Here is a 26,421-nt window from a genome sequence, read left to right as displayed (position 1 = left end):
GTATGACTAAGAAAATAAATTAGAATGTGCAATCATACAGATTAAGATGGGGACAGGGAGAGCGAGTCTTTCTATGGCTGTCTCTTGTGATCATCTAGTTTGGATTCACCTCACATCTCCAGCACACATGACTAGACTGGGACAGAGATCATCCAAGCCGAGCCCTGTGCCCCCAGGGTGATAAAACACAGAATCGGCAACACATTTTTTAAAATAAATACAAGGAAGGCAAATTGACAAAAATGTCTTGCTGTGTGATGAAACCAAAAGACCAATAGGGTCACACGCTTGTGTGTCGCTGCTGTTATTAGCAATATAGACACAGGGGGGCCTGCTGGGTGAGAGACTTCCATGATTCTCCCCTGGGGTTCAAAGGGGAACAGCAATGCTAACATTTATATTTCGGGGTTCAAAAGAATCAACATGACAAGTGTATTTCAAACCACAATGAAAGTAAAACGTAAACAGTAATGTGAAAAACCTCCAATTTACATCACAAAATTTACTGTCAGTGCAGTGGGGTTGAAGGAGAGAGTGTCTGAAGAAAGAGCTACTTAGTGCATGTACAATCCCCCTTCCCTAAACATTTCGGATTCAGAGGGAAACCTTACATTGAGCGTAAGGGACTTGTTCCCAGGGACACCCTGCAGACAGATAGATAAGAAGCATTTTTACATGAATGGGGGTAGAAGAAGATGCATTTCAGTTACGGCAGCCAACCACTACAGGGTCCATTGAAGTGAGATGTTTCAAACCCAGCTGCTCCTGGTCACAAGGGGGAGAACAGGCCGGGTTAAAGGCTTCAGTAGACAGCAAATTCCAGCTCGAGGAACGCTGATCACCTGACACAGAGACACTGGATACTTCTGATCTGCTGGATTGGGTGAAATACAGCGTCAGACTAGTTCTAATTGAGCAATGCAGATTACAGCCTATTAATTAAGGGACTTTAATGATGCGTGTTCATCTTCAGTACATGGAGCTGCTAATGAAGCAGCTGCCTGTCACTTGGTCTCACATTCTATTCATTAAACACGTACTGAACATTGTGGATAAGGGCCTATTTCACAATGACATTTCTGAACCTGACAAGCACCGACGTCTTAACAATGAAACATGCACAGATTTGCGGACTATCTTTAATCGGGTGGGCGCTGGGTGATTTTGTTTTCCTCGAGCGTATACAAACAGCTCTTCCCACAGAAAAACAGCACAAATACATGCCCTATACCAAGGCTGCTTATTCATACCGCTGATGCATTAGAATAATCAAGTTACATGAGCCTTTATATCCGAGCGAGTGAATTATTTTACGATAACCTTGTCAAATAATGAACTGCAGTGTCAAGATTAGCATTTCATAGTTGACATTAGAACAATAGGTTTATTCCATGCTGAAAAGAGAAAAGTTTACATTAGATTGGCGCTCATACATAATTCCTGGAGGGCTTACTGTCTTCTCGGTTTTTGTTTCACACACATTCTCAGGTATAGGTTGGTCTAATTAATTAACAGCATGATTGTATAGTCTCTAAGCAGGTGAGATATGTGTAATTGTACTTTAATGACATGATTATCTTGTGTAATGAACTGTAAGATACTTCAAGCAAAATCCCTTTTCATGTCTGATTTAGAAAACAATGAGGCTAATTGTTTAATTGACAAGTCAGGCTGGAACAATTCCAGAAGATGACACGTGGCCCTCCAGGAAGTAGGTATCAGGACTGCTGGAGAACCTACCCATCCAGTGCAAAAACAGCCCTCTGGAGGAATGAAACCCATGAACACAGCCTTTGTTGTATCAACACAGCAACAAAATGATATAAACAAGAGCTGCTGTACGGCCAAAGCCAATATTTTGCTCCATTTGATGACCGTCCTGTTAACGAAGAAAGCATGTCGCAGCAGGGCTGTTATTGATTGATAATAGCCGCAGGTGCCCCGCTGTCATGCAAGATTCTACCCCCCCTCTCTCACTGCGCTAATGTAACAGGGTCATTTGGCACAGGGCCTGTTCCAGACAGTGATGTCACCAGTCTTATGGTGGCTGGGGGGATTTTCCACAGCCTGGGGAGTGTCGCTGTGTGGCTCTGCGCTTGCCCGAGAACAAATGTCGTCCAACCCTCCAGGGACAGACGCTAATCTGGGGGCGCCCAACCCCCGTGCTCAAGTCCTCGCGGTCCCTGTACACCCCCAGATGCTTGAGAACTGCTTCAGCAGTCCGTCTAGTGCAGCACACAATCGGATCAATTATGCAGTTAAGGGCTCGGGAGCAAAAACGGAAACCTCCTGGTCCCCTAGGACTGGAGTGGGGTCCTAGTCTGAGCACAGTCTGGAGCAGAGGTCCAGAGTCCAGAAACCTCCGGATTTTATTCCAAACTGCCCTCAAGAGCTGAGAGTGGAAAAAATGCCTGAGCAAGCAAGCAGGCCAGTCACTGAGAGCAGGGCAGGCTGGTGATGAAGGACCCAGCTCGAACCCCAGGAGGCAGAGTCCCTAGGGCTTAGTCAGGAACAAGGGGATCCAGCCCTGATACCGGACAGCTTGGAGAGTTCCTTTTTTCATTCCAGCTGAGCGCTGAATGGTTTCATTGTATGCATCAGTTGGTTAATTAATAAGAATAAGTTATATCATGCCTTTTCTGCCATCCCCGGGCAACTCCAGAGCACTCAGTCCAAGATTATGGCTTTTTCCAGGATCAGACCTGGACCATTCTAGAACCGTGAACAAGGGAATTTCAAACAGTTCATTCTAATTCCGGCTTTTTCTGCTGCCCCATTAAAAAAAAAGAAAATCACCGACATAGGCAAAACCACAGAGAATCATGTTTTGTAGGAACTAAATGGCCTTAAAGATTCTTTTTATTTTTTCTATTTGGTTGAGTCCTTAACCTGACCTTTTTTGTCAGCCCCCCCCCCACTTTCCCTCTGCAGTGGTTTGACCCACAAATGTGACTTGTCAAGAGGAAAAACAACAGGACCCCAGCGACTCAAGCCAGGACTCGGGAAACTGCGAGGGGAATGTCCGGAAAACGAGATACAGGAAGGGTGAGGAAGGGGAGAGAACGAGCAAGAGAGCGAGAACTCGATACGCCAACATACTGTAAATCCTAAGCCTGTAAACCCCATCGCACTTGCTTTTCGAGGTGCTGGGTCTTTGTGTAGGCCCACAGAATTCACTGACCTCAAGTAAACATCAACATCAATCACAATGAAAAGTCAAACAGATCCCGCGTCCAGCTCACCATAAGAAATTAATATAATAAATATCATACACAAACGTACTGTATTTAGTTTTGTGCATTGCATGCACAGTACAATATTTCTTTGTTTAATTAACTTGAGTAATTCACTGTACAGTAAGTAATCTCTGGCCAAACAAGCGTCACTGGATACCCACATTTCTCCTTTTTTCCCCACTGCAGTCATTTTTTAAATGCAAACTCCAAACAGAATGTGCCCCAGTGCAGAATCGAACCCAGGACCCCAGAGTTGTCAGGCAGCAGCACTGACCAGCACACTGCTATGACACCTGCATTACATAAACACAGCTGCATCATGTTTGACGTTAAGTGCAACCGATTTGTTGATGGGCCGGGCCGCGCGTTTCTCTCAAGGGACTTGCGCAGCGCTGTCAGCTCCGGGAGAACATCCTCAGTGGGCTCTGAGGGACACAGACAGCCCTTTCCAGCGCTTTTCTGAAAGTCACACCATGTCCGTTACAGCTGGCTCACCAGCTCATCATGCCTCATCACTCCAGGAAAAAAAAGCCCCAATGCTTCACATTCAATTAAGGACACCGAGGCATCAGGCTGCCTGTCAATATGCAGCTGTCTCTGGTGGGATCCAGGACAGGAGGTGGAAACATTTTGGCACATGTAAAAAAGATCTGTCTGGTATCTGCTCAGAGTAAAAACAGCATTTTAAAAGACCCTTCTTAAAATTCATTTCAAAAGATCAAAACAAGCGTTGTTTTTTTTTCTCCAGTGCTCATCTCCACTGGAAGGAAGAATTTCAGTCTCATTTTGCAACTTTTCCCAATGATAGCATTGATTCAGATTTTGATTTTGCTTCCGATTCCTTTACTGTATATGTGAAGAAACCTCATTTTTCATTTGCAGGATCTCAATTTTCAAGAAATAACATTCTGGAAAGTAAACCTTTGTAATTTTCCTTCTGCGTATAAATATGTACTGTATAAAATGTAACCTGAAAAAGGCCTTGGCATTTTCAAGGCTACAGCTGGTGCATTGCTTTATTTCTGTCCTTGGATTCAGACTCTATTACTCGCCCTCACATTCATGCTCATAGGGAGCTACAGCAACACACATGTGACCAGAAGGACATGTTTTGGACCCGGTGAACTGATATGTTAATACGAGACTGCTGTGCTACAGAACTTAGGTTAGCAGAAATCAGCTCAGAGGTGAGATGTGAGTTCTCTCACTGAGGGTCTGTTCAATAGGGAAGCTCTGAAATTTTAAGCAGAAGTCTCTTCTCTTTCAGCTGTAGGTTAGGCTACAGTACTATGTGTGTGACACAAGCATCAAAATAGTCCTCCAGAAGACCAAGGGTGTCTGCCCCTCAATCGGGGACAGAAGAAAGGCAGGCAGTCTGAACAGCCCACTTCTCACAGTGGTGACACTGAAGTCCCCCTTGTCCAGGCAGCTTCAGGCTTTAGGGAAAGTCTGAGGGCAATCTTGCCCAGCCCACTCCCAGGCAAAACTGGAGAAAAGCCTCTCGTGCTGCCAACTTCTGTAAACAGCCCTGTATTTTACTGCAGTCCAACAGACTGTCCATTTACTGCCTATTTCAGAGCCCCGTGGCTGGAACAGGGCTGTTTTCTCATTGCCTGTGATGTCTCCTTCTGGGTCCTCTGATTTTTTTTCCCTGAACCCAGCAGCTGATCCTGCACTATTTTTGGCTGTTTGTTCTGTAACTAGTCACATTTCCCCCCACCCCAGCCCAGCGGCTCCCCGCTCACTGTCACCTTAACGATTAGCAGTAAATAACTCTATTCTCAGCGAAACTCATCAACATCGCGACACTTATGAGACATAAATCCTAGGAAGAAAGCCCTTAGATCTCGATTTTCTCCATCACATCTGCACCTTAACGAGCATTTACAGGCACAGCATCATGTCATTACGGCTCTTCTCATATGAGCCCATGAATATTTCACACAGTAAATTCCCTAAATGAGGGCCCTGGGAGAGCTTTAAGACCAGGGACCTCATCTATAACAGCACCCAGCCACTCGGGAGAAGAGGGAATTTAAATGGCATGATTCAAGGAAGTGGAATGCAGTGGAGCTGAGACTCATGGACGTGTATTTTTAAATACAGAGGACAAACCTTCTCCCACTCCTCCTCAAAGCCAGACAGAGCACGCCGCACACAAAGCAGGAGGGAAAAAAGAGATGAGGGAGGGAAAGAAGATGATGGGATAGCCCTGGAGAGAGAGAAGAAGAGATGGGTGGAGAAGAAGGAAGAAAAGGACGAGAGAAAAGTCTTTCCAAGAAAAGTTCTCATGTTCAGCATCAATTAAAAAAAAACAACCTTACAGATTACCATCAGCTGGAAAATCTGATCATAAAATCTTGCATGAGATGCATAAATGACAAATTCAAACACTGGAAAACTAGCACAAGGTTCAGACAGAGAAGCGGACCGATATTCCCTGCCGACCCCCAGCTCCTATTTATAGTCGCGTAATGTCAGTTCACATCAATGTCCACACCGGGGCTTCGCTGCCACCTGCTGGCTGAAACCAGCAGTGTCGCCTAGATAGTCCAGCAAGCAGAGACTGAATTTAAAAAAGGCATTTGTTTGCAAGTAAACTTTTTAATGATCGAAATACACAGAATGTCTGAGACGTTTCAAAAACACATGTTCAAAACATTCTTAAGATCCACTAATGAGGAAGTTAACTGGGAAGCTTTGTCTCCTGGAGTTCTGAAGGCTGGGGGCACCAGGCTCAGATACTCCAACATGACGACTCGCCTTAGACCAAAACTTTCAAGGCTGGCTGTTTTGGGGGTGACACCATTGAAACACCCTTCAAAAAAGACTAACTTCCTCTCTCAGATTTAATGGCCAAACCTGAGCTTAGACAACAGAAAACTTAGACTTTGATATAGTTTAGGCCCTCCCTTTGCAAGCTGGTGAGCCTGAGAAGACAGCCATGCTGCTGAAGCACAGAGGCGGGCCTGCTCTTGATATACAGACTGGTGTTTCATCCAGGGCGTGACCCTGCCTTGTTCCCTATGCTTCCCAGACAGGCACTGACTGGCTTAGCAATATTTCAGGCAAGATTTAAAACAGGAATAAAATCTTAACATACTTGTTGAATATTCATACTGTACATGCTCAGCACACACAAACACCTTTTCTTTGCTTATAAGGAAGTCAAATAACACCTTCTGCAGCAGAGCAGAGGTGCTGTTTTGCAGCGGAAGTTCAAATTCTCAGGAGCACAATTACCGAAGTTCACACTACAGAGGGCCAGGAACACTCTGCTGCCATTGCAAAACTTAAAGGTCTCAAGCATTGCAATCTCTGCTGTTAAGGAGTTTGGTACTTCAGAAACCATTTGCCGCAGAAACCTCTGATCCTGCTGCAGAATTATTAAAAATTTACTGGTGCTTTTCTAAAAATGGTTAAATGGAGCACAGAGCGCTGAGTGAGAGAGAGAGAACACTTACAGATGGAATGTTTTGTTTTTTCCTTGAACTTCTAGTTGACTTAACACTGGACTTTGGATATATATCCATGCCAAATGAAAAGAAAAAAATCTGACGTAGGTTGTGAGTAAAGTAAGACTGTTACATACGACTGCACCTGTTTTGTCAAAGGATTGTGCAGTGAGAGCTACACTAAAGGCCTTTTAAATGTTGTGCCAAAGCCAACCCATGCAAAGATGAGAGGGAGCTGAGATGTTTGCATGTTGTGTAAAATCATAAAATGAAGTCCGGACATGAGAAGCCAGCACGAATGATCTCATACTGTATGTCATTGCCTCTGGACAGAGAATGTGCTTCAGCAGTGAGTGCGAGTATGCGTGCAGAGTCACCTTCGGGCTGCCTCCCGAATCACAACCTATAGGAATATGCAGGTTTACCCCACTTATTGTTTAATAAAAAGGGCTTTGACTCCTGCAGAGACTGCAGAACAACAAGCTTTGCAAGAAACCACATTTAGCAGTTTCAAACTTTGTCTAGAGAGATAAGAGCAATATTATGATGCACTGAAACCACTATCGGATTAGAGGTTGAAACCGCTGTGTTAGTGGCAAAGTGCCACTCTCTTCTGGTGACAGAGAGAACTGCACAGAAATAAGGGAGATGGCATGTTTTGCTATAGTGTAATTGATTGAAGCACGTAAAAAAGTAGAAAAGTAAAAATATTAAAGTTCAGTACAATATAGCTCCCGCACACTGCTTCAGGCAACGGGCTCCTAGACACTGATGAAAAGTGGCTTGGATACAGGCTATAACTGGACAGCCTCAGTGTGTTACCAGTGTGTGTTTGTGCTCACTGAGTGTCTGGGCCTCTGAGAGGGGGGTTACTGCTCCAGCAGGCTCTCCAGGCCTTGCAAGGCGATGTAGAAGGAGAGGAGGGCGACATCGGGGTTCAAGGGGGTCCCCAGACTGGGGTGCAGCCTCCCTTCGTCCAAGCACAGCCCGCAGGACCCCAGCACCTGTTTCGCCAAGCGCAGGCTGTCCTGGGAAAACTGCTCAGACCAGCCCGATGTCAGGCTGGAGCCGCTGTACACCTGCTCCACAAGCCACTGCACCTGCAGAGACACCAGGCCCTGGTTACCTTGCCTTGCTACAGATGAGCACTGCATGCAGAGAACCGGTTTACTTGCTCAATGCTCTGTCTACATGAGGAATTGTTATGACAGTGTGATCGGCGTTTCTAAGAATTTCAAAAGATATTTCAGCCACTAGACAGGAGAAAACAGAGCAAATGTACATGTAATTAGCTGTTTATATATATACTGCAATTTCGTTTACACACATGTGCTGTATTTCCAGGATTTAATTAGTGTTTTTTGCAGGCTCACAGAGCTCAGTCAGTATTATGGTCAGGTTACCAAGGGCAATGCCTGACAATTGCAGACTCTCCTATGTCTCCTTCAGTCCCTGTCAGCCCCTCCCAGTCCCCCCAGTTCCTCCCAGTTCCCTTCAGCCCCTCTTAGTGTTTGCTCACCAGCTTCAGCTGCTCCTTGCGGGCCTCGCTGGTCAGGTCACAGATCAGATCCACAGCGAAGCCTTCCAGCTCTGCAACACACAAGCGCCCAGTGAGTCCCCGGGCTCTGGAACCCCTGCCAGAGTCCTGCTGTCACCCCGTCTCCGAATGGCTGAATGCAGACCAGGTTCTGTAAGTCCTGACAGTAAAAGTGACCAGCACAGCTGCCAAAGCTGAAAATAATAACTCCTGACTCTTCAGTCAAATTCTATATATACCTGTGCCAGAAAAATTATCATTTTATTTTGCATAATTATACTGGATCTAACTTTAACTTGAGCCTGTAAAATATGGGGAAACATGCAAACTCCACACAGACAGATGCCCGAGGCCAGAATCAAGCTGAAAGCTCTGGAAACATGAGGCAGCAATCCTCACCGCCACACCACCATGAACAAAGTGCAGTGGAAACCATGCTCACCGTTGAAAGCACTGACCAGGAGACCGAGGGGAGAGCACAGCTCGTTGGGGTCACAGGCGTCAAGTCCCACGATGCTCAGCAGCTCGTTTACCGAGGACCTGACCTCCCCAGGTACAGCCTCCAGAGCAGACAGATCACCTGCAAACAACTCCCTCTCCTCCATCTGCAATCCCACAAATGCACAGATATACATACTGCTTCACTGCTGCCATTGTGCACAGCCGACTCTCAGAAGTGCATCTCTTTTTCCCATTACGTTTTCACATACCACAGTTGGTTTTGCGTGTCAGAATAAAACTGCAGTTTCTTCCTAATGTGGCTTTAAAGCAATTTTACTTTCTGCTTCAGTAGCCCTCTGTTCCACTTTTGTCACCTCTCCACGCTCTTGTTCACAGAGATGACCAGGTCTCTTTCACTCCCTACAAACAATCCACTTGCCTCACTGGAGGTACAGCACCAACAGACCAGATCCTTTTATTGGTAGTTTTTAGATACTGACTGGTTTTCCTTGACTGGTTAAATCACAGGTCGCTTTTTCAGCCCGGTACCTTTCAAGCTTGGTGGTGATCAGTGGTTAAGGTTGGAACTTAAGCGTTAGCTGTATTTCACAGACATCATCTTTCCTGGCCAGGTAAATGGGTCAGCTACTGTATGCTTCTAGCTGTTGCTGAAATTTGCCATTAACATTTTAGGGCATCAATAACATTGTAATGAATGAAGTGGACTGAGCACATGTAAAGGTCAGCACGTGGTCTGTAGTGAGTAGCTTGGCAGCATTAAACTCAGTCTTTTGTGGTCATGCAAGGTGGACAGGAAGATTTCAGCTGGTGGTGCCATCTAACAAGAAGGGCAGTCTGCCAGGCTGAAATGAGACATAGCAGATACACTGGAGCAACAGTATGTGACACACAGTCACTCCTTGCTCGAGTGGGCCTGGGCCTGGGTCTTGAGTGTTATTGCTCTCAGATAGACAGTGCATTCCCAAAAATCCCCCTTACTATGCTATCCAGGGTGGACAGGGCCTGGCCAGATGTCAACATCTGGGACAGGTGTTTCCAGATGTGTTCTCTGGAGCTACTATCCAGGTTCTTGAATTCCTGGAACTCCTTCTCAACTTTGCGTTTCATTGCAGGGAAATCTGAAAGACAAATACAGAAGGTTTAACCTGCTAAATATGTTAATAATGGAGAAATAGGATTGGACATATTATGCTTTTTAGCACTTACCCTTGGCATCATCTGCAATACATGACACTCCTACAAGATGAACAGGAAAAAAAACAACTTTAAGTGTTTTCCTAACCAATTCCTAATCAAGAGAGAAACACATTTTGATTTATTTTATACCCACCCAATTTGAAATCTTTCTGCATTCCTGATCACGGCAATGACTCCAATGCCATATAGGGTACAGTTTCCTCCACCTTGATGCAGACACAGATGAGCTATTTGTCTTTTCACATGTTACACATGGCACAGCTCCTGATAGGAGGGATTTATGCCAGTTGCAGGAGGACTGCAAGCATGCAGGTGCAATAAGGCACACAGTTATAGGGGTGACGTCATCCCCTCTCTGAAATCTACACGGTGTACTGGGCTGCTGTGACAGAGGGACCCAGACTTCTGGTGTGGCAGAGTGATGTGCTGTCTAGGGAGTGGAGCCGTGTGTACTTAGAGCCCGGGTTCGAATCCCTGCAGGTCATCAGAAGGCACCCGGCAGCTTGAAGGAGTTGCCATTGTACTGAGAGCCAAGACTGGGGCAGTTGTCTAATCCCAAGCCTTCCAACTTTTCCTGAGACTGTCCTTAGCGTCACACAGCCTTATTCCAATGCAAACCACTGATTCTGACTGTAAGTAAGGAAGGATGTACTGTACCATCAGAGAAGAAGAAACTTCTGCTTTTCTTTTCTTCCTCAAGATCACCTGCAAGATATGACATGGGAAAAGAGCTCAGCCACAGAACTGACCATCCTAGAGCTGCTGGACATCTGTCTGTCCACAGCTCTCCAGCAACATCAGCAAACACAGTTAGCTGCTCATCTCTGCACAAGGAACCATGCTCTGCTCTCTGCGCCAGAGCAGAAGGAGGCAAAACTGGCCTTTTCAGTTCTTTCTTTTCCATTGCAAGTCCAAACCGTTCCCCTGAACTACACCCAACTTGTCCAATCCTGGTCCTGGAGGGTCAACGTGTTTGCTGTTTTCATTCCAACTAAGCTCTTTACGAGCAATACTAGCTGATGCTCGAGGAACGAATGGGTTCAATTTAACAGCTTCTTTCAATTGTATAGATGCAGCTGCTCTAAAGAAACCTTGAAAACCTGGTCTAGGTATAAAGCCTGCAGGCACACTGGCCTTACAGGGCCAGGACTGGACACCATGGACTAGAGCCCTAAATTTACTAGCGCCCATGCTGGTGAAAATCGCATACAAAACTAAGGGTCAGCAGTAAAAGACACTGCAAGGAATGGAAGCTTCAAGACGGCCAGGCCCTGCCTGTGGTGGGTAATTTACAGAAGGTGGCATGGCTCCTGGCCCAGCATGATTGAGAAGCTGGCCAAAGCACCCAGAAGGAGTTAACAAGACACTCACTGAGAAGTCCATCGTCGTCCACCTTGATCTCCAAAAGCCTGAATGCCAGCGCAGTCCCTGCCTCCACCTTCAGCTCCTTCTCACGCTCCCCTTTCACTTTTCCACCAATCTGAAATGAGAGACCCACAAGGCGGAGGGAATTCTGTAAAATAGTTCCCCAGGGTTCGCCATCCACTCTGGGGTAAGTGTCTGCTACACTGGTTTTGGAGGGTGACACAGGTGTTGCAGTAAGCTTCAAATTAAAACTCTAGACAGTAGGTGTCTGGAATATAACACAGTGACATAGCAAATAATTGTTCCTGTTAAGTCATTAAGACCAGTGCACACTGTGACTTTAAAGGCAAAGTGCTTTAAAACACTGCACATCTGAGATATAACTCACCAGAGAAGGAAAGGAAGGAACTATTATACCGGGATAATACATAATCTTTCAATAACAGCCCAGTTACAAAATCACACTTAAGTAGAATTATTTATCAAACATACGAAGTTCAGAGGTCAGATCAATTTACAGGTGGCTAGTTATTACAGCTGTTACAGACTAGAAACAGATGTGCTTCTGCTGTTACTGCGGTGGAGGTCCAGTTAGTGGTACCGTGAATAAGTTGCTGATACAGAAACTTAAGGTGGCATCTCCATATAGGTTCTGCAGCAGGTCTATTGCGGTCTTGGCTCTGAGGATCTCCGATACCACATACAGTCCTGACACCTTCCGGTTCTTCAGCTTTTTCATCAGCCAGTGGTTGTGGTTGAATGTTCTGTCAAAGAGCAGTGCAGCACATGAGTACCCTTTGTTAATCATTTTATTTAGTCACTTATTTTTACCACATGTGCCACAGTTGAAAGGGAAACAAAGCCGTGAAAGAGAAAAGACCAGTGTACAAAATGCAAATAACACAACAGGGCAACAGTAACATTAACATGTGCAATGCAGTTGGGAGGTGTTCCAGTGGAGCGCCAGTAGAAGACACCAGATAATAAAAGTGACTTTTCCTTGATTCCACTTGCTTCCTGCTGTACAAGGAGACTCTTCACTGATACAAAGCTCACAGCATTGCTTGGACATGTGCAGGGAGCACCAGGCTGACCGCAGTGAGACATCAAGCAATGTGGCCACACTTCCTCTCCCCTCTCTTCCTTCCCGTTTCTGAAGCCCCGCCCCCCCAGTCCCCAGTCCTCCTCACCTCTCCTCTAGCTTCATGTGAAGGTCATTAATGTTGACCGCTTCCACCTCCATGGCAGTGGAACCTACAGAGCTGCAGCTGACCACTGTCACCCCCGCCTCTCCATCCACCACAGAAAGTATGACAGGACCTTTCACGTCAACAGTACCCTCTTGCTTCATCTTCACTGAACCAAGTTTGTTTGTTGTCTTTCCTGAAGGGAAAAGACAGAGTGAGAGAGGGTCACAGACACACAGGTGGAGACTCACTGGACACACAAGGTTATCCACTCCAAACCTGGATGGACATTCCCAACACATACCCTTGCACACACCCCGGAACTTGTAACCTTCTTAGGAGAAACCAGGCCCTCCAAGGTAGATTATTAGCATCATGTCTTTGATAAAAATAAATGCATGTCTTGGGTTATTCATTCATCATATTTCTAAAATGGAACCAATATGCCGATTCGGGAAACTACAGTTCTAATTTAGAGCTTGTAAGATAATAACACAGAGAACTGATCTCAAAGAAAGTGTCTAAATAATCAGCTGTTCTGTGTGGAGGAAAGGGCAGGAGTGGATAACAGGCCTTGCCTTGCTCTCCTGTTACACATACAGTATATTGAAATGCATGCATCTGGATGAGAAACAACTCGAGTATCTGGAGATCCCATTAGGACACTATGTGCCTGACTCTCACCTATATCCACAGTGTCTCCATGCGCAAGCAAACAATCCAGCTTTATCCCTGTTGGAACAAATCGGTTGACACTCCAGAGCAGTAACCTGGTTTCCACGTGCTTCTTCACCACAGTCAGCACCTCAAACTTATGAGAGTCGTACAGACTCTGGACTGGGTGCAGGTAGCCATGAGGGTCCAGTTCATTCACAATGTCCTTGGTCAGCTTTTTGAACATCTTGCTCAGCCTGCAGAGAAACAGCAGCACAGCAGTGTGGGGGTATAGCTCAGCGGTAGAGCATTTGACTGCAGATCAAGAGGTCCCCGGTTCAAATCCGGGTGCCCCCTTACATCTTATTGTTTGACTTTCTTGTCTCCCTATGTATAAAGTACTTGTTGAAATGCCCGAGACAGGGCAGATGTTTATTCAGCTGTGTACTGATATAAAATCTGTGTTCCTTTTCTATTCAGTGGATGTTTTACTGTGCAGTTAGCTGGAGTCTTGTCACTGCATGGGGAAATGTGGAAATGAAGACTGGTAACGAAGAATAATGGTATTAGGAAGTGTGTAGGTATCTGATATTTATTCAGCCTGTACAACACGCACAACACAGATTACAGAGTTGTTGCAATTTACTATTTAGTGGAGTAACCTCCTTCAATGGCCCAAGGCTGAGAAGAACACACAGTACAAGAAACAGGAAGCAGTGTGGGCTGTGGCATGCTCTCACTTGTTAGATATGATTAACTGTACTGTAAGCCCATTCAACAGTGCCCTGTGCTCTAGTGTTATAGTCTCTCCTGGTCTTCAGAGAGACACTCCTGCAGGTTCTGTAGAGAACAAAGACTCCTCCAAAGCTAAAGAACAACTGGAGACAGCGGTAAATTAATGCCGATTAAAGCCAATAATTTATTCAATGAGGCCATCAAGAACCCATCATGAACTCTTCCTATGGAGTGTTGCCATGGGGCCAATCATATCGAAACGATGTGATGCTCACAGGGGATGCGCTAATGTATTATTAATGATTAATCTTTTTTAAACAATAATCCTTTAAGATGAAAGGGAACTTCAGAGTCAAAGTGTGGGGCTACTGTCGCTGCACAAGCACCAGTGACCACAAAGAGGGTCTCCATGCTGCAGGAACAGACTTCAAATGCTGTGGACTGCGGTAAAAAAGGGTGAATAAGTGGATTGTATTCTGTGCTGCAGATAACAGATTAAAGCCGAGAGTTGTGGCCTGCAGGAGGTTTCCCTCTAGTGCGTAAGAGCCCACAGACTTCCTTCCTGTACCTAAAGTCTGGGGCCCGTCTTTCATCACGTGAAGTGCCCAGATACATTTCCGATACACCGGGAGTGTAGCAGGAGGTGCTTTTAACAGCCGTGAGAGATCAGCTGTAGATTCGACAAAACAAATAAGGTTTTGAAATGCAGCATTTGTCTGTCTGCGGCCCATTCAACCTGTCCTTTCCAAAGAATAAGATTTAACCCTTACCAAGCTACAAATAACTTTTAAAAAGTTCTGGGCTCATCATTAGCAGGAACGTCTGAAACGTCAGGAACAGTGGCTCAAGAACAGAAATAACATCACAAAAAAAATAACAAGAAAGATAAAACGCAGCTCTGCTCCTGCTTGGCTTCAACCACGACTGCTCACGGCATTCTTTCGCTTACAAAATTCCTCCTACAAAGCGGACCTCTGCAGTTAAAAGAGACTTACCTCGACAGAACTTGGTTTTTATTCGAATTTTCTCTTCGTTAGTCCGCAGATTTCCAAAAGCGGCACTTTTTCATGGCACAGTGATAACTTTATAGACAGACAAGTCACACAGCAACGCCCCTGGTTTTTACGAACAGCCCAACGCTTCAGAGCAAAACGAAAGCACATGGGTCTCCAGCGCGTCTCAGGTTTGGAAGCAAAAGTTATGAAGGTCAGCTGAGTCCCGCACAGATAATTACAGCTTGTATAAAAAACTACCTTTCCCTAACTTCGCGTCGAGAAAACAAATCCGACTTTAGTTCTCCCGAGTCTTTTAAGAGGCGGTCCGCTAGTGTAGTCGTAATGAGTCCATCTGTCGTACAGTTCACTCTGAATTCCCTTAGAGGGGCGAGCTCTAGCCGCTATTATTGAAAAGACGGGGAAGGAACTATCATCAAACTTTGATGAAATAAAAAAAACAACAGACACTGCACAAAGCCGTCATCCCTCCTTTCTCTGCTGTGGAGTAATACGCTTTGTACAAAGAGGGAACAAAACTTTTTTTTCCTGCTGTGTTTGCATAACTTCTCTTCTACAGACGGAGTTTAGTCACACGAGTCACCCAACCAAGCTAGTCAATGTTTTTTTTCCTGGGCTTTTTATCATAAATATTCAAGCTTTTTATTTAACGTGTCGTGACTATATTGTATAAAATTCGCTGAAACGCAAACAACACCCATTGCTGATAAGCAATTCGCCCAGCTCCATTGCGAGGCATGTCTGGTATTTCCGATTTCACAGATTTTGTCCGTTAAACCGATTTTGTCTGATTTTGTTAGACTGTGTCTGAAGCCCGTTAACCCGAGTGTTTACTTTATTTTTAAAATCTTTACCCTTAAGGAAAGTTTCCTGAGAGGCCAGAGTCTAAACGAGAATTACACAGCGAGAGTGGGGTGCAGAGATCGTCCGTATTTACTGTATATTGCAGAGGAACATCACTGCTATGGGTAAAAAAATGCGTTTCCATTTACCGTACATCGACCTCTAGGGCTCATGATTGAAGGTTTGATTAATATTTTAATATTTTGCTATAATAGGCTGCTTACAGCATGTATCCCCCCCGAGGAAAGAATAACAATCCCAGACAAAATTATTAGGACGATACATTGTAATAAGTTTTAGGATAAACGAAGCAAACAGTTGTACATCTCCTAAAGCACGATTATACTGTTGATTAACTATAACATTTGGCATTACAGAAGATGACTTAAAAGATACAAAAAATGGAAAATAAACATGACAAAGCGAAACCAACGCCCCCCTGCCGACCCTAAGTTTCTATTAATACAATACAAATATTTCTCTTTACACGGAGAATGTTAAAAATATTTTAAGAACATGAGGCAGTAAAAAAGGTTATACATGAGAGGGAGGCCATTGGACCTACATTATCTAGACAATTTGGTAGCTAATCAATCTGAAAATTTCATCCAGTCACTTCTAGAAAGAACAGTAACAGCTTGAAATCATGCTTGGGTAGCTTGTTCCACACTCCCACAACCCTCTGTGTACCAACCCACCAGTGTCATCTGGTCCATATTTTAAGTCAAGGTTATGTCACTTCAACTCCTTCAGTGGTCCAAAGATAAAGCTAACTATGTCACCATTTTTAACAAACTAATATTGTTTTATACGGAATATATCTTTCAAGCTACTGTACAAGAAAACTATACCCCCCCAACCACGGAATTACCAGAGCCCAGGAAGGTCTCTCTGACACAAATACAGAAACCTGTATTGGACCAGCACTGTTTACCATGTGACAATACCAGGCCACAAGGGAAAATTATGTAAAGAGGATACTATTGACAAAAAGTAAAATTGACATAGATATGAATTACTGTACATACTTGCACAGAATTCCTCTTTTCCTAAGTGACACATAACAGGTACAGTGCTGAAAAGAGAACTCCATTGACTCTCCTTTCCCAGGAATTTAGCCCTCTACAGCAACAAATACTTGTGCTCTTCACCAATTCACTTTTTTTTAAAGAGCAGCATGCAGCTTTGCTTTCAAAGTTACAATACTGCAGGACATTATTGCTGGCCATCAGTACAAGGCCAGCGTACACTGTAGCCTTGCCAAAGCCCACTGTAAATCTCAGAAAAGGCATCATAATTGCATTCTCCTGTTAAGCAGTTTGCTTATTACTTCATATTGCTTCTGCTGAATTTCAACAAAAGCAGCAATTCTATGCTGCTATAGCCTTGAATTTGACTGCACCAAAATAAACCCATAGAAAACACTTACAGAAAATTAATGTTATCGAGTTAATATTATAGAAATATAATAAAGCCCAGACACTCTAAGTGAACAAGAACAATCAATGTAAGTATTTCAGGGTGGCGTTATTGTTGAGCTGTCTTTCAGATTGCACCCTACAGGTACCTGAGGGTTTGTCCCAGTTCTTCTTTACTACAAAGGGCTTTTGGCTCCTGCATAGACTGAGAAACAACAGGTTTAGCAGTTTCAAACTTCGTCTAGAGAGATAAGAGCAATATTATGATGCGCTGAAACCACTATCAGATTAGAGGTTGAAACCGCAAACTGCCACTCTCTTCTGGTGACAGAGAGAACTGCACAGAAATAAGGGAGATGGCATGTTTAGCTATAGTGTAATAGATTGAAGCACATAAAAAATGGATATTAAAGTTCAGTACAATATAGCTCCCGCACACTGCTTCAGGCAACGGGCTCCTAGACACTGATGAAAAGTGGCTTGGATACAGGCTATACTGTAACTGGACAGCCTCAGTGTGTTACCAGTGTGTGTTTGTGCTCACTGAGTGTCTGGGCCTCTGAGAGGGGGGTTACTGCTCCAGCAGGCTCTCCAGGCCTTGCAAGGCGATGTAGAAGGAGAGGAGGGCGACATCGGGGTTCAAGGGGGTCCCCAGACTGGGGTGCAGCCTCCCTTCGTCCAAGCACAGCCCGCAGGACCCCAGCACCTGTTTCGCCAAGCGCAGGCTGTCCTGGGAAAACTGCTCAGACCAGCCCGATGTCAGGCTGGAGCCGCTGTACACCTGCTCCACAAGCCACTGCACCTGCAGAGACACCAGGCCCTGGTTACCTTGCCTTGCTACAGATGAGCACTGCATGCAGAGAACCGGTTTACTTGCTCAATGCTCTGTCTACATGAGGAATTGTTATGACAGTGTGATCGGCGTTTCTAAGAATTTCAAAAGATATTTCAGCCACTAGACAGGAGAAAACAGAGCAAATGTACATGTAATTAGCTGTTTATATATATACTGCAATTTCGTTTACACACATGTGCTGTATTTCCAGGATTTAATTAGTGTTTTTTGCAGGCTCACAGAGCTCAGTCAGTATTATGGTCAGGTTACCAAGGGCAATGCCTGACAATTGCAGACTCTCCTATGTCTCCTTCAGTCCCTGTCAGCCCCTCCCAGTCCCCCCAGTTCCTCCCAGTTCCCTTCAGCCCCTCTCAGTGTTTGCTCACCAGCTTCAGCTGCTCCTTGCGGGCCTCGCTGGTCAGGTCACAGATCAGATCCACAGCGAAGCCTTCCAGCTCTGCAACACACAAGCGCCCAGTGAGTCCCTGGGCTCTGGAACCCCTGCCAGAGTCCTGCTGTCACCCCGTCTCCGAATGGCTGAATGCAGACCAGGTTCTGTAAGTCCTGACAGTAAAAGCGACCAGCACAGCTGCCAAAGCTGAACATAGTTATGTCAAATAAACCCAGACTTTGCGAGGGCAGCTCTGTTAACAAGATACAATACCATGATCTGTGCTGTGCGAAAGAGTTACACAGTACTGCGCTCCGGGGGTGGTGCAATGCTGTAAGCCATGCTCACCGCTGAGAGCGCTGACCAGGAGGCGGAGGGGGGAGCAGAGCTCGCTGGGATTCGCAGGGTCAGAAGGGTCGAGTCCCACGTGGGACAGCAGCTCCTTCACTGGGGACCTGACGCCCTCAGATAAAGCATCCAGGGGAGAGGGGTCGCCTGGGCACACCTGCTCCTCCTCCAGCTGCAGACAAACACAGGAACACTCAGGCACGTGTCCGCACACGGCTGCTGCAGCTCCCTGCCGTGCAACTCAAGAGCATGTGGCGTGTAAGCAGCAACAAAGATCTGAGTTGGATGGGACAGGACACGCCACTGGTGCATCGGTATAATTCAGCTTTCCCTGACCCTCTCAAGCTTTGTAGTACGGTCTTTAATTTCTGTTTTTCTTTAGCAGGATGTTTGCATGTTTGAGCCTGGCTTGTTTTTGTGCAAGTTCCTTCAGGTCCGTTTTGGGCTCCTGCTGGGGGCTGCTCCGTGCGGTGCGGTTCATGGACAGAACCTGACGCTTCCTGCCAGGCCGTTTTCAAAGCAACATTGAAAGTGTGTTGCTTTCTAGCATCAAAATCAATTCTGGAAATGCAAGCTGAAATGGTTTTTCAGCCAGGTGGCTCTGATTCTTTCAGCTGGGTATCTGTCTAGCCAGTGAGGTGGCCTGCCAGACTGACACTCCCTGAGGAGAATCCTGACATATAGCAGGGACACTACTCCTTGGCTGTGTAGTCTTTATACAGCTATGAATCCATATATGTTTTAGTGTTGCTGCCCCCCGACAGTACATTACCCAAAAACCCCCTTCACTATCCTATCCAGGGTGGACAAATATTTGAGCGAGTTACGCTATCCTACATGCAGGGCAGTCTGCGAAGCTGAAACGCCCAAGGGATGCCTGATACACGGCAGATACACATGGGGAAAAAAACAAGGAACACACACTCCTTGTTCGAGTGGGTTTGGGTCATGAGTGTTGTTGCTCTCAGATAGACAGCGCATTCCCAAAAATCCCCCTTACTATGCTATCCAGAGTGGACAGGGCCTGGCCGTATGTCACGGTCTGGGACAGCAGCTTCCAGATATGTTTCCTGGAGCTACTATCCACATTCCTGAATTCCTGGAACTCCCTCTCAACTTGCTGCTTCATTGCAAGGAAATCTGAAGGACAAATAACACAAGTCACTGTCTCAGACTCTGCATGAACTTCAACCTGCTAATGCTATGTACTGTATGTCATTTCAGCAAAAACGAGTGGGTAGCAGCAGCTTAAAAACAGCCAGTGTTGTGTCATGATTGTGCTGATAAAAGGTTTTTTTTGTAACGGTTAATTTAATAAAAATGTATGGCAGCAAATTTGAGTGCTGTGCATTTGAGTACTGAGCCCCGGTGCTGTGAGGACAGGTTACAAATGCAGCCACTTCAGCTCCATTACCAGTGACAAGTTTCTACTGTAGAACACAATTTAACAAATGTGCAGGCACTTAACCACAGCTCATGACTCAAACGAATAACATCCTTTCAAAGCAAGAGATTATGTCTCCCTGTACCCAATATGCTGTTGCAGTTCTAGGCACTGATCTCCTGTAATTGAAATAATTAAGCAGTACATCTTAACTACCAACTACAAAGGTAAATAAGTGTGCAATAACTGGAAGAGGTATCACTGATGATGAAGAACTACAATTTAGCAAACCATATGTGTTACACTAACAAACCTTGATTCAGATATGGAGCATGAAAACATGCTTTTAATATTATATATATAGATACTAAAACACAGAGCCACTGTTTGCAAAATACAAAAAACTGTTTTGCATTCCTTGCTTTTTAAAGTCTCACCAAGAATGTTTTATGTTATATCTTTAATACTTACCACTAGCATTAGCTGCAATATCAGACACTCCTGCAAGATCAATGTGGAAACAAAAAGGTTGAGCAACACTCCAGGCAATGATCCCAGATCAAGAGATAACACTAAGGTAGATAAAAAAAAACTCCCTGATGTGAGATCCTGTTTTTGTGGCATTAACTTACACCTGAATTAATTTAACTGGGCAAAGGGATACCGCTTGTCCCATGAGGCTACGTTTATGAAAACGCTATTCCAGTGTTTGCAAACTGGACCCCTACCAAGACTATTCTCTGTGTTCTACAGCAAAACAGATGATGCAATACAATTTCTGTCCAGTGGTACAGATGCTGAAGCAGTACAGACACTGACTCTTTAGGACTCCCGGAATGAATGAAAAAGAGGAGCACCGTACCATCAAAATCAAAGAAGCTGCTGTCGTTTTCTTCCTCAGCAAATTCACCTGGAATAAAAGGGAGGAGAGTTATGCCACGGGCCTGACCACACTAAATGATCTGCAACTGGGCCCTTGCAAGCCTGCCTACCCCCTGGTACCTGGAGATTTTGTTTATATAGGCAACGTTTTTAATCAAGGAGGACTTGATACAAAAGGACTTGACAGAAAAATCAGCATGCTGCAAAAATACAGCAGAGCAGCAGGAACCAAACTGCAACAATGCAACATAATAGACTCACTGGCAACACAAACCACAGAAATCATTGCAATTTTAGAAGGAGCCTAAGGACCTAAATCTGGAGTCCACAGTGAGTGAAACAAAAGCAGTACAATGTAGTGTATAGAAGTGACGGCTCTGCGGCGATAAGAACATAAGAAAGGTTACAAATGAGAGGCCATTCAGCCCACGTGGCCCATCTGTTAGTAGTGAACAGATACAAGGATCTCATCCAGCTGTTTCATGAAAGGAGCCAAAAACGGCTGGGTACCTTGTTCAATACCCCCGCAACCTTTTTTGTAAAACAAATCAAAGAGAGGAGGATGGGCAGCAGGGGAGGAAGGAGAGTGACAAAAGGCAGTCCCAGGGGGCAGTTCGGATGGCCAGGCCCTGCCTGTGCGGGGAACTTAACCGAAGGTGGCATGGCTACTGGCCAAAGGACCCAGGAGTAAACAAGACACTCACTCAGAAGTCCATCGTCAACCATCTTGATCTCTAGCACCTTGAATGCAAGGGTGGCTCCTGCCTCCACTTTCAGCTCCTTTTCACGATCTCCCTTTGCTTTTGCATTAATCTGGATAGAGAGGTAGAACAAACCAGAGGGAATCAGGTCAACAGTGCAAGTTTCAGACACAATGCCAGAACAAACAGTTGAGTGGGGGCCTGCAGCCCCAGTCCTATAGTGCCATAGTGGTTGAAGTTTGAACCAGGTTTAAATAACCCTTGCCCCTGGAAAATGAGTAACTAAATAAGCAAGTAACTGGTTTGATGGAGTTATTAACAGACAATACGAATCTTGGCTAGACACTGTGGCTCTCCTATACAAGTGCTGCACACCTCTTCTATAGGGGAACAAGGAAAGAAAATGAATGAACAAGCAGGAACTTTAATCCATTAGGGAAAAGTAATGTTAAGAAAAGATGAGGTATTGAGCTCAGACGCAGCCTGACGTAGAGTTGAGAGGCAGGAGACAGGGAGTCACCATGAGAGAGTCCAGGGTGCTGGGGGGACGTTGGGGGGGGGGCAGGGAGCCATGAAGGTTAGTGGGTGGAGTCTGAGAGAAGGTGAGGGAGAAAGGGCGGCAGGGAGAGTTAGTGGTGAGAATCTTGGGAACTGTAAGGGATCAAGGGTGGCAGATAGTCTGGTGTTTGAACAAGGAGCAGATGGCAAGAGCACAGTGTGGAGTTAAAGGTTCATACCGTGAATATGTTCTTGGAACTCAAACTGAGGGTAGATTCTCCACATAATTTCTTCTGCAGGTCTATGGGTTCCTTAGTTTTAAGGATCTCAGTGATCACATACAACCCGGACAACTTGTGATCTTTCAGCTTCTTAATCAGCCAGTGATTAGTGTTGAACTTCCTGCAAAAGAGTATAGAAGCACATAAAAAACTCCATGGTAACCTTTGCATAGTCGTTGTTCAATCTTGGCGTTCTCTCGCTAGTGCTCTTGCTTGCTTGACTTTGTTCTCTAGATCACCCCGTGTGCTTTGTCTGTGTTCTCTTGTGCTTTAACCTGACCTGCTTGGACTATGCCCTGAACTGTCTTTCATGCTTTGAACCCAGCTTGTTTCTATGACTACTCTTACGCATCACCCTCTGTGATCTTCCCCACCACTGTATTCTTCAGGTCAGTACAGTGGTGTTAGTCAGTCAGGCAGTCAAGCAGTCAGTCCTGTGTCGAATTTCAAGTAGCGCATCAATCAATGTGGCCACACTTCCTCTCCCCTCTCTTCCTTCCCGTTTCTGAAGCCCCGCCCCCCCAGTCCCCAGTCCTCCTCACCTCTCCTCTAGCTTCATGTGAAGGTCATTAATGTTGACCGCTTCCACCTCCATGGCAGTGGAACCTACAGAGCTGCAGCTGACCACTGTCACCCCCGCCTCTCCATCCACCACAGAAAGTATGACAGGACCTTTCACGTCAACAGTACCCTCTTGCTTCATCTTCACTGAACCAAGTTTGTTTGTTGTCTTTCCTGAAGGGAAAAGACAGAATGAGAGAGGGTCACAGACACACAGGTGGACAAACAAGATTATTCACTCCAAACCTGGATGGACATTCCCAACACATACCCTTGCACACACCCCAGAACTTGTAACCTTCTTAGCAGAAACCAGGCCCTCCAAGGTAGATTATTAGGATCAATGTCTTTGATAATGCTAAATGCATTCTTGTCTATTGTATGTCCTGGCTTCATGAGGCCGTATTTCTAAAATTAAATGCAAGAAAAGGGACTCCTGAGTGGATGAACCAGTAAAGGCACACACTCACAGTATAACTATAATTATGACTTTCCGTGTGTGGAAAAAAATGACTGACTCTGCTGGGTAGGCATGTCAGAGCCCAAATGAGAAAAATCCACTGGGCCTGCAGGACCAGAAGAGTGTGGATTTGGGAAAGGAGTTCACATTTTCTAATTTTCTACTTACTGTCTCAGCAGGTACCAATGACAGCCCTTACCTTGCCATGCCAATATGCACAGTACACAGCCCTAGCCCTGGGGCTATTCTATCATAGTTTAAAATAAACAAATATTCATACCACAATTGTATTTTTCTAAGGCGCTCTATCTTTTTCTCTCACCAAAATCCACAGTGTCTCCGTGGGAAAACAGACTTTCCAGCTTCATTCTAGTGAAGGTAAACCTCTTCACATTCAGAAAGAGCCACTTGGTTTCCACCTTCTTCTTCACCAGAGAAAGGACCTCCAGCTTCTGAGCTTCGTAGACGCTCTGGACTGGGTGCAGGTGGCCGTGAGGGTCCAGCTCCTTCACAATGTCCTTGGTCAGCTTTTTGAACATCTTATTCAGCCTGCAGAGAAACACAAACAGTGCCCTGGGTCAGCCAAAGCAGTGTGTAGGGGGGTATAGCTCAGGGGTAGAGCATTTGACTGCAGATCAAGAGGTCCCTGGTTCAAATCCGGGTGCCCCCTTACATCTTATTGTTTGACTTTCTTGTCTCCCTATGTATAAAGTACTTGCTGACAATTTCAGATTGATCGTGTTCGTGCATTCTTGAAATCTTTTTTTTCCAAGAACTCAAATTACTGTAATTTTAAATGTTAAACTTAAAATGAATTGGAAAACAGTGTAGGTGAGATCACCTCTGACCAAAAAGAGAGCAAAGAGTACAAGCATGTGAGTGGTATAGGTCAGTGGAAATGCATCTGACTACAGATCAAAAGGTTCCTGGTTCAAGTCTGGGTGTTTCCTGGTGTTGTTGAAGGTACACTGTATATACTTGAGCAATAAATTAGCAAGTTAACAACAGTTACATTGAATATTTCTTTAAACAAACAAGATTGATGGGCAAAAATAGCTTAATCTTGTTTGCAACCTTTTAACCCTCCTGAGATACAGCACCCTGAGACACAGGAAAACTCTCAAACAGCACTTATCTCTTTACATCTGGAACACTAACACTCATTTGGGAGGACCGATGGGTGTTTTGGTTTTCATTCAAACTGCGTTCTCATTTAAGTGAAACAATAATTGGATAGATTACCACAAAAAGCATGCCTTAGCCATTGATTGAAGACAGATTAAAATGGCATAACTGAGATTCTCTAAGGCCAGCAGTCAAAGATCAGTGCTCTGCTGCATGAAGAGGAGTCGATCAGAATCAAAGCCAGTTGTTATTTCCCTGCCCTGACAGAAGACATTTCTGTTATTTCTTTGCCCATTAAAAGAGAACCTTCAGAAAATGAGAAAAGCAAGTCACAGGCTTGAAATTGACCAAATAAAATTATGTTTAGCTGATTCATCAATTAGACTGGACAAGAGATCTCTTGTGGACCGAAGCCAGGGGTCCCTGTCAGTTACGAGCAGGTTGTCCTGGAGAGACACAGCCCTGTATCGTCTGTGGGGAACGCAGACTCCTCAATAGTTAAAGAAAAACGTCAGCCAGCAAATATAGCACTATAATGGACTCCACAACTACGGTTCTGAGATCAGTTCCTGGAGCACTGTCTGCACGGAGTTTGCATGTTCTCCCTAAGTCTGCATGGGTTTCCTCCTGGTGCTCCAGTTTCCACCCACAGCCCAAAGGCATACTAGCAGGCCAACTGGCTTCTAGGAAAACGTGGGGAAATGGAGTGTGTGTGCGTTTCTGTTTTGTGTGTGCCCTTTGAACGGACTGGATATCTGTCCAGGGTGTACACCGCCTTGTGCCCCTTGCTTGCCAGGATAGGGTCTGGCTCCCCGACGAACCTTCTGCTGGTTAAAACGGTTAGAAAAATAAATGTGACGAATGGACTTCGTGGACCGGTAAAAATAAACGGGTGTTATGCACCTGTTGTGCAGCACAAACTGTAATTTCAGCGTTATTACTGGCGAGTAAATTGACAAAGAAACATGAAGAGTGAAACGCATACCGTTTACTGTCAACTGTGGGAGCAATGGGGGCAGTTCCACAGTCGACGAGTTGTATGTTTCATTTTTTTTTACATCAACTTTTCATTATCTGTTGCCTGGCTATCTCATTTCTTTCCCACACAAAAGAAAAAAAAGTCGGTCTTTTAATTATAAGTTTAATCTGAACATTACTCGGAAACAGCACATTTATTGAAACCCGTTTTTCAACTCACTTAAAATTAATTATTACATTAATTACGCAATGGTAAATTCATTGTGCTCCGGCGGCAAAAAAAAAAAAGCCTTCGACTATCAAGGCTCCCATCAAGAAGGGCGCGAAAAAGCGTAAAAGGAAGACCAGTTCCTGATAGGCGAATGCGACTTACTCGGTACTGGCGCCCATTCCGATTTCCTCCTTCTGTTTTCTTTTCTGTGGCGAAATGGCGTCACCTCTCAAGAAAAACTCATCGATTTACAGTCAACAAATCTGCCTTTTTTGGGGGGGCGCCCCGCGGAGGGGGGCTTCTCTCCCAGACGATTTGAAAAGCTTCACTGTGGGCCCCCCCAATTAAAATATTGCACCGCAGCATCTCTCGCCTCCACTTCGACGACACTGAAAAAAAGCCCAGAACTTTCCGAGCTTTAACAAGGACCGACATGGCGATTCGGGGTCCCGGGTGAGGGTCCCACAGGCCTCGGCTCGGCTCTGCTCAGGTTCTGGGCGCCGACCCAGGTGCCACAGGACAGCCATAATCGTGATTAAGGGTGGTGCTGTTACTGTACACTGACTCCTACGCTATTTTTTTTGGGTGGGGTGTAGGGGGTCTCGTCTTCCCGCCTCAGGCCCACAGGCCCGTGTTATGTTCGTGTAACTAGTTGCCAACGAAA

The 26,421-nt window shown here is 45.2% G+C and overlaps 1 protein-coding gene and 2 non-coding genes across 3 annotated transcripts; 2 read left to right on the top strand and 1 right to left on the bottom strand.

The window, feature by feature from the left end:
• Positions 1 to 5,820: 5,820 nt before the first annotated feature.
• On the bottom strand, positions 5,821 to 15,342 carry LOC148814743 (gasdermin-A-like). The gene is made up of 11 exons (XM_088906508.1): positions 14,824 to 15,342; positions 13,124 to 13,350; positions 12,443 to 12,635; positions 11,854 to 12,016; positions 11,259 to 11,367; positions 10,545 to 10,592; positions 9,897 to 9,926; positions 9,669 to 9,808; positions 8,671 to 8,833; positions 8,211 to 8,281; positions 5,821 to 7,791 (listed from the first exon to the last, which is right to left on the bottom strand). The coding sequence occupies exons 2-11, from the start codon at positions 13,338 to 13,340 to the stop codon at positions 7,561 to 7,563; spliced, it is 1,365 nt and encodes a 454-aa protein (XP_088762634.1). The 5' UTR covers positions 13,341 to 13,350; positions 14,824 to 15,342; the 3' UTR covers positions 5,821 to 7,560.
• trnac-gca (transfer RNA cysteine (anticodon GCA)) lies at positions 13,379 to 13,450 on the top strand. Its single transcript has one exon. It is a non-coding gene; the product is annotated as a tRNA-Cys (tRNA).
• Positions 15,343 to 24,041: 8,699 nt separating the features above from the next.
• On the top strand, positions 24,042 to 24,113 carry trnac-gca (transfer RNA cysteine (anticodon GCA)). Its single transcript has one exon. It is a non-coding gene; the product is annotated as a tRNA-Cys (tRNA).
• The last annotated feature ends 2,308 nt before the right edge of the window (positions 24,114 to 26,421 follow it).

The sequence above is a fragment of the Atractosteus spatula genome, chromosome 26 (genome assembly GCF_055471065.1).
Source record: "Atractosteus spatula isolate fAtrSpa1 chromosome 26, fAtrSpa1.hap1, whole genome shotgun sequence".
NCBI lineage: Eukaryota > Metazoa > Chordata > Actinopteri > Semionotiformes > Lepisosteidae > Atractosteus > Atractosteus spatula.
Note: the sequence above shows the minus strand (reverse complement) of the source record. Positions and strands in the feature narration are given on the sequence as shown.